The 26,194-nt window shown below is 41.0% G+C and overlaps 1 protein-coding gene across 2 annotated transcripts; it reads left to right on the top strand.

Annotated features, from left to right (window-relative positions):
* PPIL4 (peptidylprolyl isomerase like 4) lies at positions 1 to 26,194 on the top strand. 2 transcript variants are annotated; one of them, XM_072995489.2, is made up of 13 exons: positions 1 to 285; positions 3,092 to 3,159; positions 3,433 to 3,497; positions 5,008 to 5,125; positions 5,835 to 5,977; positions 7,883 to 7,979; positions 9,915 to 10,031; positions 11,944 to 12,068; positions 13,155 to 13,221; positions 14,343 to 14,454; positions 17,242 to 17,338; positions 20,094 to 20,226; positions 25,350 to 26,194. In XM_072995489.2, the coding sequence occupies exons 1-13, from the start codon at positions 216 to 218 to the stop codon at positions 25,572 to 25,574; spliced, it is 1,437 nt and encodes a 478-aa protein (XP_072851590.1). In that variant the 5' UTR covers positions 1 to 215; the 3' UTR covers positions 25,575 to 26,194. The 2 variants fall into 2 exon arrangements, with proteins under 2 accessions (XP_072851590.1, XP_072851594.1); XM_072995493.2 differs by lacking the exon at positions 25,350 to 26,194 and adding an exon at positions 20,574 to 20,723 and having other exon boundaries at positions 89 to 285.

Consider the following 26,194-nt stretch of genomic DNA (forward strand, 5'->3'; position numbering starts at 1 on the left):
AACTCGGTCGTGGGAGCGTGTCTGTGGCCGGCGTGGCGGTTTCTTTGCTGCCGTCAAGCGGCGGGAGGCGAGGAGACCGTGTTGTCGCACCCAGCCAGCCCCACCTCCGGCACCCGCAGCAGTTCCGGGCATGTCGGGATTGTAGCGGCAGCTCTTTCCGGAGCGAAGACGACGACCGAGGGCGGCGGGAAGGCGAGCGAGGCGGTCTGTGCGCCATGGCGGTGTTGTTGGAAACGACGCTGGGCGACCTGGTGGTCGACTTGTACACCGAGGAGAGGCCTAGAGGTGAGGGGCCGCTCCGGCGGCGTGAAGGTAGCTGGACGGGGTCGAAGTCAGGAGAAATGGGGACGGGCCGCGAAGCTCTTCAGATCCGGCGCCGCTGGATTCTTTTAGTATGGCTGGATGCGGCTGTTTTTTCCGCAGATGCCCGTTGGGCCGAGGAGGCGGCGGCCGTCCTTGCCCGCGGCCGAGCAGCTGCTGCCTTCCCGAAAGGTGCTTCACCGGTTGGATTTCTGTTCGGCCAGGACCCGCTGAAACAACGGAGCCCCTAAAACGGGCCCTAAAGAATCGGAAGTAGTCCGAGACGTGACTTTCTCAACACTTGCCCACTTGAAGTCTTATTTAGGCTGCTTAAATCTAGCAGGGGTTTGGTTTACATATATGCCCTTGGCAGTACTGTTTTCCCCCCATAAGAATGCTTGAAGCATGATTGTGGAAGAGCCACGTCAGGTTTTGTTTTTTAAATGCAACACTGTGTTGCCATAGTAATTTTTCTTTTCTTGGGCCTGCTACACTGCTTTTAATAAGAACTTGGGTATGGTCAATCTTTTCTGAGTACTTTGTACCTAGAAAACCCTGGAAAGAGTCCCCATGAATTGGAATCAACTTCATAATCCAGAGTTATTATTTGTTACGATGTCCAGAAACCCAGTCTTCTTAGCCTATGGCTCCTGTGGTTCATACTAGGGCATAGGATGGGCTCTTCAGTATTAGGCAATACAGTAATTATTATCATGGCCTGATCAAGTACTTAAATGCTCCTCCTTTTATATTCCAAATAAGCAAAGACTGCCGTTGATCTCCATTATGTGGTAATAGGACCAGGGACAAGGCATCCTGGGGGGGATATTTATTATAACTCCTACTGAATGATTATGTATATTTTGTGGTTTATTGTTTTGCCTTGTATTGGAAGCTGCCTAGAGTGGGCCACGGGTCCAGATAGATGGGATATAAATCAATCAATCAATCAATCAATCAATCAATCAATCAATCAATCAATCAATCAAATAAATAAATAAATAAATAAATAAATAAATAAATAAATAGGAATCTTTAAAACTGCAGGATTCACTGAATGTTGAAAGTGGATTTTTTAAAAAAGGTTAAGCACACAGTTTACAGATGGAAAATCAAGGATCAATGTGTGGAATGTATACAGAAAGAATAACAAACTTAGTCCAGTCCCTACTCGCATAGCTGAAATCTTGGAGTCCCTAAAGGGCAGTACCACTAGGAATATTTGGAGGTGGGAGGGATGTGTGTATCAGTCACAAGAACAAGCTAAGTAGAATCTGCTCCCTTTTCTCTCTCAGCTTAACCGCTACATTAATGGACAGATCCCAATAGATGGTCAATCTATATTCTTTACCTACACACATCTTCAGTTGATCTTGGAGGGACCACCTTCTCAAACAGCCAACTCAGGATGAGTTGCTCAAACCACCACTTTGTGATTACTCCCATAAACCCCAACTAGCATAGCCAATGGTCAGGGGATTGGGAGATTGTAGGTTTCCTGAATTCCCCCCCCCCCCACACACACACTTATCTACACAGTAGGAAAAGGCTTGTGCCATTAATATCTATGTGAGTGGCAAGTTGAATGCAACTAGCCCTTTCTAAAATGAGGAAAGCTGGTGAAGTATGTCGGCATTGTCTCATCTGGCCTGAAAAATCTGTTGCCCAGCTCTCATCTCATTTTAATTGAAACAGTTGCATATTTTCCCTATGTATCTCTGCCTCCACTTTTCTTTCTTCTTCTTCTGTAGTTTCCACTGTGTTGAAGTGTAAATTGTAATCCTCTCAGGGTAGGGCCTGGTGGGTACTCTGTGTAAAGCATCATATGCAGTGACATTACTATAATGAAAATACAAGTGGTGCCTCGCAAGACGATGTTAATTCGTTCCGCGAAAATCGCTGTCTTGTGAAAACATCATCTTGTGAAATGCGATTCCCCATTGGAATGCATTGAAATCCATTCAATGCGTTCCAAAGGGGGGGGGAATCGTCGTCTTATGAAAATCACCCATAGAGAAACTGTTTTGTGAAGCACGGACCCAGCTGTCAAAATTGCTGTCTTGCGAAAAACCATCCCTAAAAACCCATTTTGCAAAGCGTGGACTCATCTGTCAAAATCATCGTCTTGTGAAAAACGGTCCCCCCCAAAAAACACAACGTCTTGTGAAGCACGGACCGAAACATCATCTAGCGAAAATCGGCCATAGGAAAAACCGTTTTGCGAAGCGCTATAGCGATCACAAAAACCCATTGTCTTGCGAATAAACCGTTTTGCGAGGTAATCGTCTAGCGAGGCACCACTGTAAGTAATATGGGAATGGGTTGTAGATATTTAAGAAGAAAGGAAAGGCACTCTGATTTGCTGGAATGCATTCATCTGTGTTATCTAAACACATATACCAGTGTTTCATACCCCAATGGTTCAGCTTATCAAGGGGAGAGGTAACGAATTTTCAGGAAAGTGAGCTGAGATACGGAGAATAAACTCTGCTCCTTCGAGAGGATATTCTTCAATAGGGTTTGCTAGAGATTATTGATAGCAACATTCATTTCTATAGCCTCTTTCATTTTAGTACAATATTTGGCCAATTCAGGACAATTGAAAGTTGGCATGGGATTGTTAGTCTAGCCTGGCTTTCCATAGTCATTATGGAACGTTTCATGGCATACCAATCATCCCTGAAAGACCATTCTTGCAAGCTATTTTTGATCCAATACTAAGGAGAAAGAGTGTGAATTTGTTTTGTTTAGCAAGATGCAGAGGGCTTCAATTGTCTTACATTTCTTGCAGCATGTCTGAATTTTCTGAAGCTTTGCAAAATCAAGTACTACAATTACTGCCTTATACATAATATACAGGTAAGCATTCTTTTAAAAATGCCTTTTCTTTCTTAAAAGTATAAAGACCAATAAGAATTGAAGTATAAATTTTAATATGTTATGTTGGTCAGTGGATTGGAGAACTGGACTTAAAACAAGGAAATGTGAATATATTGTCTCTGCTCATTGTTCTCCTAAAATGGAAATAATGACAGTGCAGTTGGCATCAGTTATTGGTATGACAATAAAAATGGTAAATTATGTTAATAAGTAATATTAAAATAATTTTATATACGTCTTGCATTGCTTCAGAGAGACTTTATTATACAAACTGGAGATCCCCAGGGAACAGGCCGTGGAGGTGAATCTATTTTTTGGTAAGTAGGATTAAAGCTTCAGAGCTTTGTATGTGTAAAGGTAAAGGTAAAGGTTCCCCTTGACAATTTTTGTCCAGTTGTGTTCGACTCTAGGGGGCGGTGCTCATCCCCGTTTCCAAGCCATAGAGCCAGCGTTTGTCCAAAGACAATCTTCCGTGGTCACATGGCCAGTGCAACTTAGACACTGAACGCTGTTACCTTCCCACCGAGGTGGTCCCTATTTATCTACTCGCATTTGCATGCTTTCGAACCGCTAGGTTGGTGAGAGCTGGGACAAGCGACGGGCGCTCACTCCATCGCGTGGATTCGATCTTACGACTGCTTGGTCTTCTGACCCTGCAGCACAGAGGCTTCTGCGGTTTAGCCCGCCTCGCCACCATGTCCCTTCCGTGTATGTCCCTTTGTATGTGTAGCTGGAAATTAATCCTAATTGGCAGCAAGTAAAACCACACCTTGGATTGGGCTATCTGTTAGTTAGCTACATTTCATCTGGAGCAATAATATACCTTTCTTGTGCTGCATTGATCTTGTCTTGGGAAGAGAGGCATCAGTTGCATCAGAACAGCCACTGTTTAGTCATAATAATCCATTCATTGTTTCCTCACAAGCTTTGGAAATTTCCCTGAATCTTTTATGTGAAAAGCACTTGAGGGGGCTGTGCCTTTTATAAAAAAAAATCATAATTCCTTCGGAAATTAAGTTCACAACAGAGGTACCAGCCTGAACTTACTAACTGCACGGGAGTCTACTTGGTGAGATAGTATGTTCCTGTTGGAATGCCACAATTTGCAGGCAATGTGAGATGCAGCCAGAATCTCTGTGGCTGGTATCTTATTCATAGCCTGAACTAAGATTTGAGTCAACTGCTGAGTGGTAAATCAATGCTTATATCAATCCCGTAGAGACAGTGGATCTACTCTAGGTATTTCGTGGAATCGAATCCGGGTTTACTGATGTAGAGACATTATTTTTAGAAAATAAAAGGGATGAAACTCCTAGAGGAGCAAGGCAGAGCATGTTTGCAATCTACTGTGGAGTTAGGAAATAAGCTAAAAATGTTAATTGTGAGTGGATGTTCATAGGAACATGTACTGTAGCTATAAATATTCTTAGTAAAGCACATACGTTGTGTCTTGCATAGGTAGAATATAACATTATATAACATATAGAGAAGGGAACGAATCTCTCAGTTGTTCCAAAGTGCAGGACACATAATAATAGGCTCAGGTTTCAGGAAGCCAGATTTTGCCTGAATATCAGGTAAAAAGCATCCTAGCACTTAGAACAGTATTACAGTGGAGGCAATTAACTTGGGAGGTGGTGAGCTCTCCAAAACTGGAGGTATTCAAGAGAAAGGTAACACAGACATCTGTCAGATATATTTTAACTTGGATTCATACATTGAACAGGGGTTTGGATTCAAAGGCCTTATAGAGCCTTTTCAACCCCATTTTTCTGTGATTCTATGATTTTGCCATCTTACAACTGTCAACCTCTGTGTATATTTCAGCAAGCTGTATGGGGATCAAGCTAGATTTTTTGAAGCAGAAAAAGTACCAAGAATAAAACACAAGAAAAAGGGAACTGTGTCAATGGTGAACAACGGCAATGACCAGCATGGATCTCAAGTGAGTCCACAGTAGTGAAAGAGTCTTGAGCAAATTGAATTTTGCTGCTGATGCCACAAAGAATGAAAATAGTGGTCTGACGAGATGTAAGCTGTACATGTAGTACAAATATGATTTTGAAAGTCACATGGTGGAAGGCTTCCATCAAGATTAAAAAATCACAACATATATTAATATTGATTAAATGCTAAATGTAAACAAAGGTATTAACTACTACAACAGACAGACACATGCAGTATCTATGTTATATTCCTCTTGTGTCAAAAGAGGAAGGATAATGCTGAATCTTATAACAGGTATATAGGTTTTTTTAAAATGTATTAGCTATTTATGTTCTAATTTTGAAACAAATCTATTTCAATGTACAAATGAGAAGAGGTTTTGTATAACTCTCAATAAGAAATTCCATCTTACTTACCTGCAACATTGCATGGGCATTTGACAATTGTAGAACTGGCACCCCTTGTATCTATTTCCAGAAAGAGATTGATAACTGATTCCAAATGAAATGTTCTAAAGCGGTGGTCCTCAACCTTGGTCCTCCAGATGTTCTTGGACTACAACTCCCAGAAGCCTTCACCATAAGCTGTGCTGGCTGGGGTTTCTGGGAGTTGAAGTCCAAGAACATCTGGAGGACCATGGTGGGGACCACAAGTATACGGAGGTCTTCGCCATTTTCCCAATTCTAAATAGTGTTTCTCTCTTCTAGTTTCTCATCACAGCAGGGGAAAATCTGGATTTCTTAGACGGTGTACATACAGTATTTGGTGAAGTAACAGAAGGCATGGATGTATTGGCGAAAATTAATGAGGCCTTTGTTGACAAGGATTTTATTCCATATCAAGACATCAGGTTTGACTTTATGGTACTCTATAGGCAGACAAGACCAAGTAGCCAGCCCTTGCTAGTTTAAACCAAATGTCCATCTAGTACACAGTCGTTTGCCAGTTGCTTCTGAGGAATCAAGTACCATCAATGAAATCCATGAGTGAGATATGTATCACTTCCTGAAGCCCTGTCTTCTTGTCTGTCTTGTACTTGCTGCTGCAAGGGGATTGCTTGGAGCTAAAGAGCAGTGGTTCCCAGTCTTGGGTCCCCAGATATTCTTGAACTTGAGGTGAGGTGAAAAGCGGTGTGTCCCAGGGATCTGTCCTGGGACTGGTGCTTTTCAACCTCTTCATAAATGACCTGGACACAGGGATAAGCAGTGAGGTGGCCAGGTTTGCAGATGATATGAAACTTTTCCGGGTGGTGAAGACCAGAAGGGATTGTGAAGAGCTCCAGAAGGATCTCTCCAAACTGGGAGAAAGAGCGGCAAAATGGCAAATGTGTTTCACTATAAGAAAACATAAAGTAATGCACATTGTGGCAAAAATGAAAGCTTTATTTATCAGCTAATGGGTTCTGAGCTGAGCTGTCCGTGATGAATCAGGAAAGAAATCTTGGTGTGCTGGTGGACAGCTCAATGAAAGTATCAACCCAGTGTGCAGTGGAAGCAAAGAAAGCCAATTCCATGCTTGGTATCACTAAAAAGGGGATTGAAAATAAAACAGCCAACATTATAATGCCATTGAACAAAACACTGGTAAGGCTGTACCTGGAGTATTGTGTACAGTTCCGGTTGCCGCACCTCAAAAAAGACATTGTAGAACTGGAAAAGGTGCAGAAGAGAGTGACTAAAATGATGAATGGGCCGGGGCACCTACTTTATGAGGAAGAGCTACAGTGTTTGGGGCTCTTTAATCTGGAGAAAAGGTGCTTGAGGAGGGATATGATTGAGACATATAAAATTATGCAGCAGAGAGATAAGGTGGATAGAGGGAAGCTCTTTTCCCTCTCACACAATACCAGAACCAGGGCACATCCACTCCAATGGAGTGTTGGGAGAGTGAGAACAGACGAAAGAAAATATTTCTTTACCCAGAGTGTCGTTAGTCGGCGGAACTCCTTGCCACAGGTTGTGGGGATGGCATCTGGTCTAGATGCCTTTAAAAGGGGGATTGGACAGATTTCTGGAGGAAAAATCCATTCCAGGTTATAAGTCATGATGGGGACGTATAATCTCCAGGCTTAGAAGGAAGGTACCTCCAAATGCCAGATGCAGGGGAGGGGTATCAGGAGACATGTATCTAGTCTCATGTGCTCCCAGAAGCACCCGGTGGTGTCACTGTGATATACAGGAAGCTGGACTAGATGGGCCCTTGGCCTGATTCAGCAGGGCTCTCCTTATGTTCTTACTGTATGTAAATCCCAGAAGCCTTCACCACTAGCTCTGCTGGCCAAGATTTTTGGGAGTTGTCCAAGAACGTCTGGTGACCCAAGGTTGGAAATTGCTGCTAAAGAGTTATCCCTTCTCTGTTGCTGAGTAAGAGAAAAATTACTGCAGTCGCTGATCAGTAGTAGGAGATAGGCTGAGTTTTCCTCATCTAGTTCTACAAAGAAACTTTACCACTGAACATGGTTGTGCCTGGGAAGGAGTTGGTGAGCTATATGAGGAATACCTTTGAGCCAGAGGTTTCCCATCTCTGTTGCAATAGAACAATCATATGAACTGTATTTTTAAAAGTATGTGTTTTCTTTTTTTGCTACACATACAGTATATCATTGGTAACTGAAGCTGACTATATCACCAAATAGTTTATTTAATTCTGGGTCAATGTGTTTCCAATTTGATGCATTTGCACCTATCTTTGGGAAATAAAATGTAATGTGGCAGTTCATTTAACATACTGTTTGTTTGTTCCATTCTTTGTTCAGAATAAACCATACTGTGATCTTAGATGATCCCTATGATGACCCACCTGGGTTGGCAATTCCAGATCGTTCACCAGAGCCCACAAAGAAACAGTTGGATGTGAGTGTTATTAATGTCTCATAAGACCAGGGGTGATGGGAGGTCAAATGCTGCAGGGATGCAGAGTGCTAGGAGATAGAGGTGTACTCCTAAGTGCCCTTCAGTGTATCCAGAGAGAAAGTGTTAAGTGTTAAAACTAGTGGTAACTGGAAAACTCACAGCTGAATAAAAATTCCAGTCTAGTTGTGCTTTGATGATGTGTCTCCTTCATTAACAGCAGTAAAATGGTTTCTTACCCTCATTTCAACAAAGTGGAGCATTAATAGACTGTCTCCTAGAAAAAGATTCACTTTTCTCCCTGCTGTCCTCCATTTCAAGAAATAATGGTTGAAATCCTTTTTGTGTTTAGTTCTGCGGTGTAAAGCTGATGATGTCATCCACTGGGGCAGTTTTTTTGTTTTTGTTTTTGTTTTTGATATTAAACCTTTCCTCATTCTCCTGTGTTGAGGTCCCTACGGGTCCCAAGTTATCGCTTTCATCATCAGAAACCAGTGGGTGCCACAGGATGGAAAAAATATTTTATTGCTACTGTTGCTGAAGTTATTTTACCAGTAGCAATTTTCAGTAATTAAAGACTTCCTTCTCCCATCCTTCAACCTGCATGGATTCCTGACAATGAAAATGGTTAATGGGGACCCTTGGGAGGGGGTGTCTTAGAACAGGAAGTTCTCCAGAAAAATGGCACAACTTATGTTGTCAGCCTTACACTGCACAACTTACATGCACAGGATTTCAAGTAGTGTGACTGAGTTTAATGTGACAGAGTTCAGCCACAGCTTAACTAATGTCCATGCTAGATTGAAGGAACACATCATGCTTTGGAAGTATTCATGTTTTCAAGAAGAACTGGAAATTCTGAGCAGACTTGATAGTGAAATGTACTATTTTTTATATGTATGGTAGCACACCTCTGTCTCTCTGGAAATACAAGACAGTCCCTCTGTGAAAGTACAATATTAGAAGTGTTTTGTGAGACCCGGGACAGTGGGAGGTGGAATGCTACGGAGTTGAGGAAGGTTAGGAAATGGACAGATGTTCCCTAGTGCCTCTTCAGTGTTTCCAGATAAAAAACAATAAAACCAAAATTTCATGCTAGCATGCTTTCTAGAGAAGGCCCATCTTTCATGAATGATCAGAAGGAGATATAACAGCCAATGTATACTCCTTGTGCTCGTAACATTAAAATGGCAATAAGTGTCATGGCCTAAATTCAGTCTGACTCTAGAAAACATCCTTACTTTCCCCAATTCCCTGCAGTCCTCTGAGCTGCTTGAAAACCAACTGTGTGAGATTTCCCAGCCCTCTGTAGCTATCTATTTGGGTGATATGGTGGGAAAGGGGATTTGCCTAGATCTCTTGGATCCTGCTCAGCATTGGATCCTGTCCCCCGTTTTCAGCCTCAGAAGTAGATGTGAATTTATCTCTTCTTTTCAGAACAACCAAAAAAAATGGAAGAATAACTCTTCATTATAGAAACAGAAAGAATGTAATTCATGCTTTAAAGAGAAAAATACTATCTGATTGACATTATTACCATCTAGGACCTCCGTAATTGGTCCCGGGATAGTTTTATTTAGTACCCTCTTCTTGGTACCCACTGACTGGATAGCTCAGTGGCTTAGTTATCTGGCTGTGGAGCCAGAAGTTGGGAGTTCAATTCCCCATTGTGGAAAAAAGCCAGCCCTATGTAGCCTTGGGCAAGCTGCTCAGTCCCAGAATGCCCTCAGAAGAAGGGAATGAATGATAAACCACTTCTGAGTACTGTCCACCTGGAAAACCATGGGAAGGGTTGCCATAAGGCAAAACTGACTTGATTGCACACAGTTAATTCATTCTTGCTACCCAGATAGACTGAAGAAAGAGTTGCAGGACATGTTTATTGGCTAAATTATATTAAATAGCTTCCTTTTATTTATTTATTTTAATATAAGACAGAGTGGAAGAATAGGAGCTGATGAGGAAATTGATGACTTCAAAGGGAAGTCCGTTGATGAAGTGGAAGAAATTCTGGCAGAAAAAGAGGCAAAAACTCAGGCAATTCTTCTGGAAATGGTATGTATATTTCTCAGAGAGCTACTGTGCATGTGCTTTGCTTTATGTGCGACATTAAATCTGATAAATAATAATAATAAATAGATGCAGGCTGAAATTCACCATGTGGTCTTGACAAAGCTCTTGTCCCTTGGCAACAAATGACTTCTGTCATGGTAAGTAAACATAAATGAGAGAGACTGTGTGTGCTAAAAGGTCTCTTTGTGTATTAAGTTCAGCTTCTTGGGGACGTCTGTTAAGGAGGTCCAGGCCTTAGCAGCTTGTAAGACAAGTTGCTTCTCTCTAACTTGACAATAGAAACTCCTGTTTTACATCTAGTGCTGCTAAGTCCCAGAGACTATGTCCCTGAATGCATATTCTGTAAGACTGAATAAGAATTGGGCCAGGATTTCAAACCACGTGTCAACCCTCTTTGTTATCTCACATGCATCCACATATACAAAAACACTAAATATATTTTAGTATATCACTCACAGAAGATTATCATACAAAATATAAAGTATTTGAGGCAAATGTAAAGAGTTACACACTGTCAGTATTAAAATCCTTGTGGGAGTGGAAAGTGGAACAGGGTGTGGAGATAGTGTGCATTGATCTAAATAAATGTACTGTAACATTAGCAAAATCAAAATCACTGCTGGTGCAGCTGGCATTGTTGTACAAGTAGTTGTGAGCCACTTGCAAAACCCTGTTACAAGCAGTTGCACATTTTATTGTACAGCTAATTGTGCAGCTGCTTGTGCAGACCTGTATTAGATACTGCCATTGCACTAACACAGGAATTTACAAGATACAGCCCACTGCTTGCATGCAGCCCCAGGGGCAGGGGTGGGAGTGGGATTTTTGCACGATTTCGCCCCTCAGAAAATCCTCTTGGGCCCTCTAGAACAGTGGTCCCCAACCTTTTCTGAACCGCGGACTGGTTGGGGGGGGGGTCTGTGCTCATGGTGGCACGGTGTGCTCACGCATGCATGGATGGGTGGGGCATGCTCGCGAGTGGTGGGGCGTGTTCGTGGGTTGGCAGGGCACCCGTGCATATGGGTGGGGGGAGTGCGTACATGGGGGCAGGAGATCTGTCTCTGCAGCCGGGTCCTGCCATTGGCACAGACTGGCACCAGGCCATGGACCATGGGTTGGGGACCACTGCTTTAGCATGTGTGTGGGCAATTTTGGTGTATTTTAAAGGTAGCAAAGCTCCATTGTAGCAGCCTTTAACACCATCAACTAATAATATTATCATTATTAAATTGGTTTATTTGGGCACACCTCCCTTTTAGCTCCTCACCCTTGAGCCATGGCATTTCATGCAAATAATGGGGAAATGCTATGCAACATTGCAGATCACCACTCGATACAGCAGTTATTGAGTGAAATATGTGAATCAGCTCTTAATCCATTAATAAGTCTGCTGGTGCCATCCAGGTATTTTGCTGAGCAAATCTAATTACTGTGTCACTAACCATTAATTATGCTGGTTGGAAGTCATGGCAGTTATAGTTTAAAATGTGCGGAAAACATATACGTATTTGCCTATCATGTATTAACTTAGTTGGAGCAAAATACAAAATAAGAGGAGACTGATCTTGGAGTGTGCCTGGGCTGCAAATTCAGTACATTTGCTCACAATTAACTTTAAGATGACAGTGTTCCAGTATCTTATCATTTGGAATCTAAAAGCAGTGAATGCTTAAAGGGGCATATAACAGAGGGGTTCCCCCTAATTCTTCTCTCTCTAAGGTTGAAGAATAATTATAGATTGCTTCTCTTGGGCACTCTTCCCAATGTGATATAAACCACATGCACATTAAAAAGTGATATGAAACATAAATGTGATTTGCTAGAGAGTGCATATAAATGAGACATGAAATATTCTCTTGTGACAGGTTTTATTTTTTTATTTTTTGTACTTCAGGTTGGAGACTTGCCTGATGCAGATATTAAACCACCTGAAAATGTGCTTTTTGTCTGTAAACTTAATCCTGTAACAACTGATGAGGATCTTGAAATTATATTTTCCCGATTTGGGCCAATAAAAAGGTAATTGCAGGAAATCTTCACAAGTAACAACAAATCAGATTTCTTTGGAATCTTTCCTTCCCAGGATTGATGTGCTTACATTTATTATAGTGATAAGTCATATGCTTCAACATCTGGCTCAATTTGAGCTTAGGAAGAGTGAACAGAAAAGGCTGATGCTGGTAAGTGGGAGAGGCATATTTTGCTGTTGAGAGATAAAAGTACTTGTTTATTGTCCTGACTTTTGAACATCTATCTCAATAACAGTATGGGGAAGATTTATATTCATAAGTTGCGGCACTTTTTCTCTTCAGAGTCCTATTTGTTGGACACTTCTGCCTTTTATCTGCCTCATTAGCTTCTTATTAAATTGTCCCCCCCCCAAAAAAAAAATTTTGAGAAAATGCCTTCTTATAGTACGAAGAGTGCAAAATTCACCTTTTCCTCTTGAACAAAGTGAACAGTTCGATTCTCAGTATTTGAATACAGTACCTTGTGAGAACCCTCTTCAGACAGATAATTCTCTTGTTACTGGAGCTGTTCATGGAGTTCTGTTTTAATTTATTGGAAGTAACAACCAAAAAGTATTAGTTTGCCATTGTTTTGCATCCCAAATTACTGCTCTCATGAAACAGAAAATACAGTGAGGCATTTTGTTCCCGGTCTGAACTTGGGAGTGGTTTTAAAGTTTAGTATCTTTTCCATTGTGTTCTTCATGTTCATCTCCCAACCTAGAAGTCATTCATGTTTCTAAGAAAGTGGCCTGAGAGTACTGATTGCTCATAGCTAACAATTCTTTCTGAAGATCCTTAATATGGCAATGTCTGTTGGATCTTGTTATTGACATTGTGCTTCTGTATTGCATCTTTGGAAACAATAGTGGAATACCATTGGAATATGAAAGAGCTCCATATTCCAATGGTAGAGTTTCTAGTTTTAGAGCTCAGTACAGCTACTGATGCAAATGTGATTTGTCTGTATCAGGCTGTTTTCTTAGTGTTTTGTTAAAAAGGTTTATCAGCCAGCCAGTTTACCTCTTAATAATGGCCATCAAACAGTTGCTATTGCATTAAATATTGAGAACAAATTGTTGTGTTAATTTTTCAGTTGTGAAGTAATTCGAGATTGGAAGACAGGTGAATCCCTCTGTTATGCTTTCATTGAGTTTGAGAAGGTACGTGACCTTGCAAATGCATTCTGGTTTTGTTTATACACTAAGGATATAGGAAGGTAAAGTTGGAAGTGTGCATTCTCTTCTTCTCTGTTCAGTGTATTTCTCCTGCCACCTTACCCAGGAGAACCCAGGCAGCTCATGTTACTCAGAATGTCACTACATATTCCCAGCCCAGTCACCCCTATCCTTCATCTTCTCAGTGTTTTCCCATTGAAACCAATTTTGTGTGCTAGATAGAATGTAGCACTTACTTGTGAAGAGTCAGATTCCAACATCTGCTCCTTGCTGAAATCATTTCTGTAGCTTCTGGAAAATGATCATACTGGAGCTTAGAGATGGACACAAACCTCAGTTCAGAGATTCGTGCTGGTTTGTGCACACAGCACCTTCCCCCATCTCCCCAGCTGGATCCCCCGCTCACCAGCCGGCGCATACTCCTCTCCTCCTTGACTGTTTGACCAGTCCCCGGCAGGAGCACAGGGCTGCCTGTTCTGCCTCCTTGTCTGAGCGGGCGGTCAGCCAAGCGGGGTGGGGGCAGGGAAGTCCATGTTCCTGCCGAAGACTGGTTGAACATTCAAAGAAGAGGATGAGGAGAGCGGCACTGGCTGGTGAGTGGGGGGACTCAGCCAGGAAGGCAATGCAAGGTAACATAAGGGAATGTGCAGCCCCACGAATTGGCACAAACCTCCAAACCAGGGTTTATGCTAATCTCTACTGAAGATCAGTATGAAGAGGTAGCTTTAAATGTGTGAGGCTTCTTTGACAATGTAGACAGACTGGTCCATGCAGTGGTGCACTAGTACTTTTTTAAAAAAAAGAACTCCAGTTTTCTGCTACATAAAAAGATGTCATCCCACCTTTTTAATAGTGAACTACTATCTTGATATCCTATGTTATGCTGAAATAAAGCTCTGCTTCAATAGATGGCCTAATATCTTTGTGCCATCAAAGTAGTTGATGTTCTTCTTTTTAACCACATGCTAAATAATACTGGAAAGATTATCACTTTATGGACACTTGCAGCACTTGCTTTCCCTATTAAAATGGTGGCCTCAAAGGATGGCTATGAAGAAGTATTTTCTAATTTGAATTGTATTTTTCTCCCTTGAAATTTGTACCAGGAGGAAGACTGCGAGAAAGCTTACTTTAAAATGGATAATGTCCTAATTGATGACAGGCGGATACATGTGGATTTTAGCCAGTCTGTTGCAAAGATTAAATGGAAAGGAAAAGGTAATTATTTCCCAAGTGCTTTTATTACAAGCTCCTTACATGGCAGGGCTTGAGAGTGTGCTGGTTTGGGCAAAGAGAGTTGAAAGACTGTTGTCTCAGGAACCTCTTCTCAACTCAGAGTAGCAGCTAAACATTAAGAAAAACCTCCCTACCATTGAGAGCTGTTTGTCAGCGAACCCTCCCCCACACCAAGGCACAAAAACCTGCAAGCTTTTGAGAGTAATAATCACAAGGGTAAGGTGGGAGGGAGAGGCTTGATTCTTTACTCTTTATGGTCTGCCTCTGTCCTCTTGAGATGTAGGGAGGAGCCTGGATGCAGACCATTAAATGGGGTCGTCAGATTTCATGGCGGTGGAATAGCCTTAGAGTTGCTGAGAACAGAAAATTAGAAACTTCGGGGTTTCCATTTTAAGCAATATAAGCCTTCACTCAGAGGTTGTTTCCCCTTCTGCCTGACTGCTTGGCAGTCTTTGTATTTTCAGTGCTGGAGGTTAGTTGATCAGGTAAAGGAAGTCAGTATCTTGTAATGAAATCACTGGCTGGACAGCTCAGTGGTTTAGGTCTCTGTCTGCAGAGCCAGAGGTTGGGAGTTCTATTCCCCACTGTGCTTCCAAGGAGATGGACTTGTCCATAGCCATGGGTGGCCGTGGACAAGCTGAACAGTCCCAGGGCATCCCCAGCTGAAAGGAAGGGTAAACCACTTCTGAGTATTCTTCTACCTAGAAAATCCTGAAAAGGGTTGCCATAAGTCAGAACTGACTTGATAGCACATTATTGTTATTTGTAAGGAAATACCAACTTGGACCATAAGATGGCAGCACATTATTTGAAGCTCACAGCTTCTGTTTTTAAAGGCTACTTGGAGCTATTGTAGTTGAAGTGTCCTAATACTTGAAGATTGCTGCTGAAAATTTGGGAACTCCAGTTATTCTGGTGCTAAATTCATAATGTGAATGTAGGGGACTTTAAAGCCAAGCTCCTCTGCAGTTCTGCCACTTTTTGGAAGGGTCTGGTTGTATCCTTACTGAAAATGGATGATGCGCTTTGCAGGAGCTGCTAAGTTAAGCATAGTGCATGTGACCCCCATCCTCATCATTTGCCATCCTGACTGGTACTTAGATTTGCTGGATGGCCACCTTTGGAAGAGGACGTGTGGGATGGCAAACCCAAGTTCATGGGCCATCTGCTTCCAAAATCTCAAACTGTCAGCCTTCCCCTCCAGCTCTTACTCAAAAGAATTAAGAGGAAAGGGGAGAACAGAGGGCAGCTGCAGCTTCCCTCAGGGTTGTACGGATTATCTCTGGATTGTCAAGTGTTACCCTGGCACTGCAGTGCTACCTTGAAAGGACTCCCTTCTTTTTCCTGGCAGTTTGAAGCCAGCTGAAGACCATCTTGGGGTGTGTGTGTGTCCCAGTGCTCCAGAGCAGGTATGGGGAGGCCTCTGGGGGTTTCTAGTGGAGAGAGAAGATTGTTCCCTCCTAATTCTGTTAGATTTTACAGTTCTGCCAGTAGACATTCGAAGTTGGATATTGCCTAATAGAGATATGGGCAGGGAAATTTTAGAAATGTTCAGGTTTGATTCTTTGCAAGTTTCTTTCAGCTGCCTTATTTATGTTTGGGTGTTTCAGATACCAGTCCTTTCATTAAATATGAAAAATACACGCTCTTTCATTTCATTTTAACCTGTAGAGGAAAGGCAGGCAACAGAACCAGTTAAAAAAAACCCAAATGACCCTTCAAAATGACTTCAGAAATGCAAGAGAAAGCAGGTAATCCTTATAAAATAAACCAAATAGCACAATTAAAACAACAACAACACAGTCTAACAGGAAAAACCCATAGGGGGAGGAAGAGACAACATTTTTGAAAAAACACATACTGCCCTTTCCCATAAACCAAGAAAAGCAAGGAAGCAAATAAATGTAATATTGAGTCAAATGAGGTAAAAATAAAACAAAATAACCTGTTATTTTCATATCTAATGAAAGGATGGGTACCCCTCAAACCAACTAGAATAGGGAGATTTCTCTCCTTGGTACCATGGATATCTTCTCTTGAATCCACAACCAGCACACAGTGGCAGGCAGCAAAAGTAATCCAGGAAAGGAAAGAGGGAAAAATCTCCCAAGAAACCAGTGAGAAGGAAGTTCAGAAAATAATCCCACGGAAACATGTTGGCATCACAGAAAGGCTGCCTGGCGGCAGCAGCAGCAATAGCTGCTACAAACATCCTAGGAAATGATGTGTATGTATGAGGAGAATCCCCCTAAAAACCCAGAAAAAAAATACAGGTGAGCAATAGCAAGATGGAGGCTACATTAGAACGCACCATGGATCACACACACAAGGAAGGACAGAAACAAATAACATTCTTCACTGTGTTCGAAGCAATCGGGGTCCTTCTGCAAGTTAAAATCCCTGCCCCAGATCTCCTGATTGTTTGCTCACAGCAGCCCTCTCTGCTTTATTTGATTCATCGTTTCCCAAGCAATTTGATGGACAAGATTTGAAGGAGAAGGCAAATGAAATAGGGGGACATGAAAAAGAATCCAAAGCTTTTCAGATCCTTTCTGTTGCTTGTTGTTTTACTGGTTAGGGTGAGGTTCTCTCACCCTGGGAACCTTGACACCTTGTGTGATTTGAATATGTGTGTTTGAATGAAATTTTATTCTAAGGACTGACAAAGATTTTTGCTGTTGTAACTGAATGGTAATTTGCCTTTATTTATTGGTTTCATGTTTGCATTCAGGTTCAAAATTGTAGCTTATTTCTTTTTTCTGTAAACAGGTGGGAAGTACACAAAGGATGATTTCAAAGAATATGAGAAAAATCAGGACAGAACCTCTAAACTGAGTCTGAAGGAGAAGGCAAAGCCTAAACAAGAGTATCCTTACCAATTAAATGATCATATATCACACTAGGAAAAAAAGCTGTTTTATATTTAAATAAGAAATATTTTAATTATACTAAAATGCCTACAATCTAAGTATGTGCAATTTATCGGGTATGTATCTATACACATTGATCTATTTAACTAAGGTTTAAGTTACACTTAGAAAATACATAAGCCCTTTTGATGGATTAAGTTTTAAAATGCAGAAAGCTAAATCCATTTTATGTCCCACTCACAACATCAGGGGCTTATTTACTTGTTCATCTTCTAACAGGATGTGTGCCACCCACAGCCAGCAGTGCTCCTCTATGTTTCTATAGGGCAGGAATGACAATCTCTATGCAAAGGAATAAACTGACACAAATCTGACATGAGAATTGGCAGTATATGAAGGTCGGTGCCAGGACACTGTCACTGATCTCAGAGTGGCTGTTGTAGAAAAGTGGAATTACAAAGGGAGCTTTGAGAGAGAGCAAGCTGAAGTGGGTTGTATCCATGAATTTCAGTGTACACTCAGTTCTAGAGGCTTAAATAGAACCTGAGGCTTTTAGCGTGTGTGTGTGTGTGTGTGTGTGTGTGTGAGAGAGAGAGAGAGAGAGAGAAGAGTAAACTACTTCTGAGTACTCTCTACCTAGAAAAGTCTGAAAAGGGTCACCATCATTCTGAATTGACTTGATAGCACACAATTATTCCTTTTATGAACAAGCCAGTTTCCTTTATTGTCTCCAGAAAATTCAGAAAAAGGCCTCATAGCCACGGGAACAATACAAATGCAGGAGCAGGTGAGACCTTTAATCGGCCATTAAGAATGTAAAACAAACAAACAAACAAAAAACCAAAAAAACCCAGTGAACTTTCTATGATAAACCATCTTCTTCCAGGCTGTGCACCAAGTTCTCATGGCTAGTTCTAAACTTATGTGCTGTTAATAATGTCCCAAATTCACATGGCTGATGGTGCACAGGCCAGGTTAGCTTCTTATGTAGATGGAAACAGCTGCAGCCTGTATGTTGATTTCTAGCTCCTCCTCAGCTAGCAGTTTGGAATTTATGGCCCATCTCTTAAAAGAGGGGCAGTCACAGGCAATCTGCCCCCCCCCTTTATCCCGTTCTGCCTTTTTGAAACTGAAGAGTTTCACTTTATTTGTGGGAGGGAAGACTGCTCAGTGGCATGGCCTGCCTCTTAACAGCGTTGGGATTAGGGATTTAGTTAAACCACCAGCCAAATAAATAATTTTACCTGGCAGATGCTTTCTTTAGCATGCAGTACTGTTTGTTTGGTGTTAAGCACCCATGGTGTTCAGGAACTCACGTTGGTCTTCTGATGCCCCCCCCCCCAATCAGCCATCCAATGTCTCTTAAGGTTCAGGAGAAATCAGGAAAAGGCCACATGGTCACAGAAACAATACAAATGCAGGAGCAGATGAGACCTTTAATTGAGCATTTAAAGTCTCCCTAGCCAAAAGTTGTTTTATTTGTATAAATGATGTCTGCCAGCATTTGAAATGCAACTGCCAAGCCATTGTGAGACAGCAGCCATTTACATGCATTAATTACTCTGCCTGTTGCCAGGTGTTTGTGGAATAATGATTTTGAAAGGTCATTCCATCTCTTAATGATACTTTGTGAACTTTTAAAGTTCCTTTAGTATGTTAGCAGTGTCACTACCCTGTTTCCCTTAAAATAAGACCTAACCTGAAAATAAGCCCTAGTATGATTTTTCAGGACGCTGGTAATATAAGCCCTACTCCCAAAATATGCCTCAGTTAAGTGAAACCCTGCCTTCCACCATTGTGCAGCAACCAGAAGAAGATGACATGACTGTAAAATAAAGCATCCCCTGAAAATAATCCCTAATGTGTTTCTGGGAGCAAAAAATTTAAATAAGACCCTATCTTATTTTTGGGGAAACACGGCACTAGAGGTGGTGTGTACATTGGAATATTTGGACCATAACTCCCAGAATTCTAGGAGTTGTGGTCACAGATCCTCACACCTTAAGTCCCTATGTCTACAACCATATACTGTACGCGGTGTATGTTAATCTGTGGGCTGACTCTGTGTCTGAAGACATGGAATGTAAGCCACCGAAGCTCACATAAATATGTTAGCCTTGAAGGTGCCACGGTGCTTCTGTTGTTGTTAAGAAGCTGATCAGTTGCTTTCTCCAGCTCTGCTTAGAATCAAAATAGTTGACACTGGGAGGGAAAAAAAACGGCTTCTCTGGGGCAAGGGATCCAGGTCACAAATCTTGGTGTCAGTATTCTACACGTGGACTGGATGTATCAAGTGCTGAATACCCCTGGTAGTGCTGCCTCTCTTTGAGACCTGCCCATACTTGCATGGATGTACTTCATGCACAGCCTGAACCCACTGCATAAGAAAACAATGGTAAAGCCTCTGATATGGCTCTCTGCCTCTGTCAGCATGCAGGCATATGTTTTAGCAGTTGCAATCTTCTGCTCATAATGGTTTTTGTTTTCTTAGAATATAGAAGTTGGGATTTGCTCCAAGTGTGCAGAAATGTATGGACTCGAAGATTAAAACATTTACTAGATTTGACCTGGCAGTGAGGAATGTGGAGATGCTCAGGAGCAGACCATTCTGCTTCCAGAATCTTAATTTATTCACATTTAGACTACAGGGTGATAAATTCCTTTGAATTTAGCCATAAGTTTTCTTCTCTGCCATTGTCTTCTGCCATTACTTAAGGAGCAGTTCCCCCACTTTCCTTAACTGATGCGCAGCTCAAAATATGACCTTGTATTGGAGGATGAAGAGGACAAAACCAGAACAATTCACAAGCACTCTGAGAAGAAGAAGAAGAAACATCACCATTCGGATGACGATGAAGATGAGAAGAAGATCAAAAAACATAAGGTAGTCGGTTCTTATCATTTCAGTGTCCTTCACATTTTAATAGTGCACTGTGTCAAAGCCAAATAGGAGGAATGCTTTTTCCAGCCTATTTACAGGTGTTTTATACCTGTTAGACATATTAGAAAACATTCTGATTATGCACTCAGATTTTATTCTCATCTTGGCTGCACTGGTTTCTGATTTTGCTACTTTCATATCCACTTCCTACATTTCAGTTACCATTAATTTCTTTCTCATTCAGTCTTCATGTAATTTTGCTGTTAGAGACATTTCAGTTTTGTAGAACCCTACCTAGCATTTTTATTGTCCTGAAGAAATGCCCTAGGTCTCCCCTTCTTCCCCTTCAGGAGCTCTGTACAGATGGTTTCCTTTGAAGGCTGCAGCCACACAGATGTCAGCCTTCCTTTCATAGGTCAAGTTGGAACATACGTGTCAAAGAAAAGTCATTCAAATATTCTGCCATTTAAAAAATAAATAAATTTGAAGAACCCAGGAAAGAGTTCTTTCCCTTTTTGTCTGCATTAGGAGAGGGAATGTCAGAGAAGGAGAGCTTCCATGTAGAGCAGGCCAGCTTTCTTCACATGGGCTCATACTTTTGAATTAACTGTTTTGTGAAAATAAGGCTATGTACTTACCATCGGTGTGCCATCTGGTGCTCATCATTTTACAATAATTTGAGATTTTCTTCATAAGTTATATTTGTTGAAGCTACTAATAAAATCTTTGCAAATACTTCAGTCCTCTCATTTCTCTTCTTTTGGAAAATGGCATTTGCAATGCAAATATTGACATTGTCAGCAGAGCGCTTAAAAAGTGCATCCATACTGTTGTCTGGTCAGGATCTTAATTTGTGGCTCTCCCCCCCCCCCCCATTTATACAGTGCAGATATTCATTTGTATTTGAACAGCTGATGAAAAATACTGTGTACAGTGGACCCTTGACTTACAGACGGCTTGACTTACAGACTTTTTGAGTTACAGACTTCTCTGGCCGCAAAATTTAGGTTTGACTTGCAGACTGAGATTTGACTTACAGACCAGAAAAAAACCAAAATGGAACAAAAACGGCCTGTTACAGGATTAATCGGTTTTCAATGCACTGTAGGTCAATGGAGACTTGATTTACAGACTTTTTGACTTGAGAACCGCCTTCCAATATGGATTAAGTTCTCAAGTCAAGACCCCACTGTATGCTGAACCAGCTCACACTTATACATTTTAAATGAGTTGCATACATCTCTTGACATACAGGAAAAGAGCTGCTTCTGAACTAAAAAACTGACACTTGATTTCCTTGCTGCTTGATTCCCCTCAACTCATGGGTTTCTGCGATTGCCACCATTTATTTTTCTTATCTGTCTCCTTGTTTGCCTATGAAGAAAAATGTTTGCTATGTTTGCCTCATCTTCATTGTAGGAATCAATCCTTGGTCCTCAGCTATTATTTCAATAAATTATCTGGGTGACTCTTCTATCCTCTTTCTATCCAAATCTACAGCTCGAACTGTCTGTGTGATACTGAGATTGAGTGACACACACATACTCCACCCACTAGCTTTATTGTCTCATGTATGGTGAGTTTTGGCCTCGGTTCCTTCAGACAGGGAACTGTTATCTTATTGGCATTCTAAAGTCCTGTACAAGTTAGTGGAATTAAAGAAAGTTATTACTAGCAGGAAGAAAGTGGCTACAGTATTTTAGAAAATATCTTTCGTTAACAAAGAGTTACTCCTGGGGGTGGGTTGATTTAAATCAGATTGATAGTTGGCTGAAATTTTTTGAAGACCTTGAGCATGTTAGGACTTTTGAGAAAGTAGTAAAGAGTATATGGGGGCTATGGAATGGGCAGACAGATACACACAGTGTAAGAAACAGGTACAGTAAAATTAGATCCACTCATAACTACCCTCAGATCTGAAATCATATCACCATTAAATGAATTCCATCAAATCCCAGATCCAGTGTTCTGAAGTCCCACCACATCTGAAAAACAAAGATTCATGGCAAAGTTCTTTGTGTGTTGTCATGTTTTTTACAAGAAACCCCTTTCAAACTGCTAGGAACCCATCTTTCCCAAATGTGTTCTGTGACTTGATAAAAATTTTATTCACATTCAGTGTAGAAATCTTAAGAATCCATGTTTCTCTGGGATGGGAAGACATCACCTTGTGGTTTTTGTCATGTAGTCTATGTACACCGGTGTAAACTTTAGGGGGCAGGGGATGGATTATGTGAAAAGCACGCAAACAGGACTGTGCCGCCCTGAAGTTTTTTGAGAGAATAAAGATGCGTGCCAGGAGAACTTCTCTTTACATCATGTTAAAACCAGCAGTTGGGTAAAGAATGGAAATACTTATATTTGAGAAATGATCAGATTGTTCCTTAATTTAGACAGAAAAGCACCCTTAGCAGTATATCTTGCAGAGACACCAATCCATTTTCGAAATCATTTGTAACACATAAGGTTCTTTTGTCCATTTTGTTTAATAGGACTCAAAATCTTCTTGCATAGCTCTGCAAACAATGTAATTTTCGCTGGCAAATTGCAAAATATCACCATAAACATTATCAGTTGTATGCTGAGACCCACCACTTAATAGGCAAATGGCTGAAATCCTGTTGTTGTGTAATGTAGGTGGAAGGCAAAAATAGTAACATTCACTTCTTTCTAGCCAGCAGCGAACAGTAGCTGCGTGTGCTCCAGAAGATATTGGCTGACTCATTAATTGCTAGCTAGAAGCAAATACTTGTTGCATATTTTGCCTTCCATCAGTAACAAAGCAACAGTGTTTGGCACTTTCTTAACCTAAGGCAATTTGCCTCCAACTGTTAACACAATTGGTGTTAAACCAGCATAACAAGGAAAACTGATTTGGGTCACTCAGTGGTATTATTTGAAAGAAACCTTTGATTTACAGTGTTTTTTAAAAATTATGTTTATTGTTTAAAACATCTAGTTTTACCCAGCCATTGTTTCTCCACTCTTTGGCTCAGTGATGTGTCTGTGAAATCTGTCTGCTTCATAATGTGGTTAATGAGCATTGCTTTTTCTTTTGAAATAGATTAGGGTTTTCATTTTTATCATAGATGGGATTGTATGGAAGGAAAGGGAATATCTTTTACATCACTCCACAAAGAGTTTCTAAATGGCATATTACGGTAAATAAATAAACTTTGAAAGCTGTTATAGAAGTAAGCAAGACAAAATCATTACACAAAACTTACTGCTCTTAAAGAAGTAAACATGAACATAGAAATGGGGAGAGTAAAGAGTAATAATTCTTTATGAAGCATATGTCATGTGAAAATAGAGTATCACATCAAAATAACAATTCTTAGTTACAGCCATAAGCCCCAGACCAATAGCTTTTTGTACAAGACTTAAAAACCCAGCCAGCCACTGTTAACTGGTGATTTTTTGAAAACATGATCTATTGGCAACTGCTAGTTACAACTTTTAAAAAGGTAAATAATCCACAAAAATCTCGAGGTAACTTTTAACAAATAATGAAACAAACACAGCTTGCAAAAAGATAAAGAGATGGAGCAGTCATGATAGGGAAAACCTGTGACTACAAGAAAGAGATGAGTTTATGGCTTGGAAATCAGCTGTTGTATACAGTAATTTACCTTTTATGTTCTCCTTTGTTACACTTGGCTGTGTTTGTAGTGGGAGGTCTAGGTATACAGAATTCAAAGCCAGATGAATATGAACTTGATTTACGTCAGCTATAAATTTAAGAATTTAAGATAATTAGCTGTCGTGCTTGTCTGAAAAAAGCCACCCCAGAAGGTGGGGGTCCTGTGTGGACAGTACCAATTGTGCTGTACAGGAAGGTAGAAAACTTTGTTTCAAATCAGGCAGAAGCCTTTGCAGAAATGGAACCTTCCTTGTTCAAGAGAATTTCCAAGATAATTTTGGAGGCCTTAGCAGGGACTTCCAGTCCTGAAACTGTGGCAAGTATTGGGAGGTTTTTTTGGCCACTTGCAATCCTTTCTTAAGGTCTAAATTTTCCACAGTCAAATGAAATTTGTCCGCAATTGTGTATTTTAAAGTAATGCTGGTATTGTCTATGGCTCTCATTGCTGTAAATTCTGGCTTCTGCTTGTGTTCTGTTTTTTTTTTTTTTAATGACAGTCTCATCAATAGTAAATTCAGTTTGAAAGACTTGAACAAGAACTACAGGTTACATTAGAGCAAAGAGAACACAAAATCTATTCTGGGTCCCTAGGCCGCAAGGCTGCATTCTTTGCATGCCTCTCGAAAACTGAAAGTCATCCACAGTTAAGAAGTATTATTTGCATATTAGCCTGCTTCTCTTTTCTTCTTTGTACACCCACAGAGCCGTCTTAGGGACTGCTGATTCTGTAATGTGGAAACCATCTCTTCCTTAGCTCTGGTGGGCACATACCAGCCAGAGTGAAAATTAAGGGAGTGGGGTTCCCCCCCCCCCCCCTTGATAAAGGAGAGTTTGCAGAAGAGAAGCCCTTTGGATCCAAGCTTTCCCCAGCATGCTTCCTACCTCTGCTAGAGAGCAGCAATAGGTGAAGGTTGGTGTTGCAAGAAGGAGGCTTCTCAAGTTGCAGAAAACATGGTCTGCAACAGCTTCTCAGTGGCTTTTCGGAGAGTGTTAAGATTGCTCACTAAAGCAGATGAATGGAATTCTAGCGCTACCTATTTTAAATACATACAGTATGTATAAAAAGCTATCGTGGCTAATATTTAAAGTGATGATAGAAGACAGCAAACCGAAACTTTTGGATACTTAACAATGACAGAGCATTAAATTAAGCAGTTTAAAGTTTTGTTGTTTTTATATTTTGGAGGATGTAAATGTTCTTGAAGGATTCCAGTTTTGTTCAGGAGTTTGCAGCACTCGTAGAGAACTGAATGTTGTGTATGTACATTAAACTAACTACTTGCTTGTTCTTCAAGGAGACTTCTGTGAAACCTGCAAGGTTGCATACTTTTTCTCAATTTATTGATGTCCATTCATTCTCCAGAGGCAATGGGGGGGGGAATTGTAATAGCTTGACAAATTAGAGCCATTCCTTCACCTTTCTAATCCTTACTTGCCCATTAAGCAGCCCTCTGTAACTATTTCATCCCATCCCTTGTAATAGGACCCTGACCGAAGGCACAAAGAAACTGGCGGCAGAGAGAGACGAAAAAGTGACAGGCGAGAGAGATGTCGGAGCCGTAGTCGCAGTCATTCTCAGGACAGAGACATCCGCTACAAAAAGGCCAAGGACAGACACCATGAGGAGTCCTGGGACAAGGGGCAGGAGGAGAAGAGGAAGGATAGAAGTCCAAAGAAGTCCAAAGATAAGAAGTCCAAATACAGATGAAAGTGAATAAAGAAATTCTTCCCCAGTTCTCTGCCAGGGAAAATTCCAGATGCACGAGACTCAAAAGATTCCTCCTTCTGATGATTTCTTGTAATATGAAAGCTACTACAGTTTTGATAGATTTCTGCAGTTGAGAAACATTTCGTTTTTCATTTGCAAAGTTTGTTGGGGCACAAGAAGGATTCTAGCCTCTGCAGAAGCGTGACAAGGAATTTGGGTTAGTATAACTGCTGCCCACTGTGCCCACCAAAACCGAATCTCACTTAATGTTGGTCTTCCACTTAGAAAGTACGGAGTTGTCCTGTCCAAAGGGAAGAGTGTGATGCATTTCCTGTTCTGTTATTGTTTCTCTGTAGGGAACTGCGCAGAACTCAAGAGCGTTCCATTACACAAAATGAAAACAGACTGATTTGACCACAAGAACTTGCTACTAGCTGCAGCTTATCATTCTGTGTATGTGTATTAGGTAGTGTTATGTACATTCACCACAGGACATCACACACAGATGGTGCATTTGATTACCGAAGTGATATCTGGAGTAGAGGATGTACAAGGTTTCCATTCTGCTCTGCTTTCTAGTTAAGGATAGTCCATTTTAATACACCATTTGTAAGTCAGAA

Source organism: Pogona vitticeps, chromosome 1 (genome assembly GCF_051106095.1).
Source record: "Pogona vitticeps strain Pit_001003342236 chromosome 1, PviZW2.1, whole genome shotgun sequence".
NCBI classification, from domain to species: Eukaryota; Metazoa; Chordata; class Lepidosauria; order Squamata; family Agamidae; genus Pogona; species Pogona vitticeps.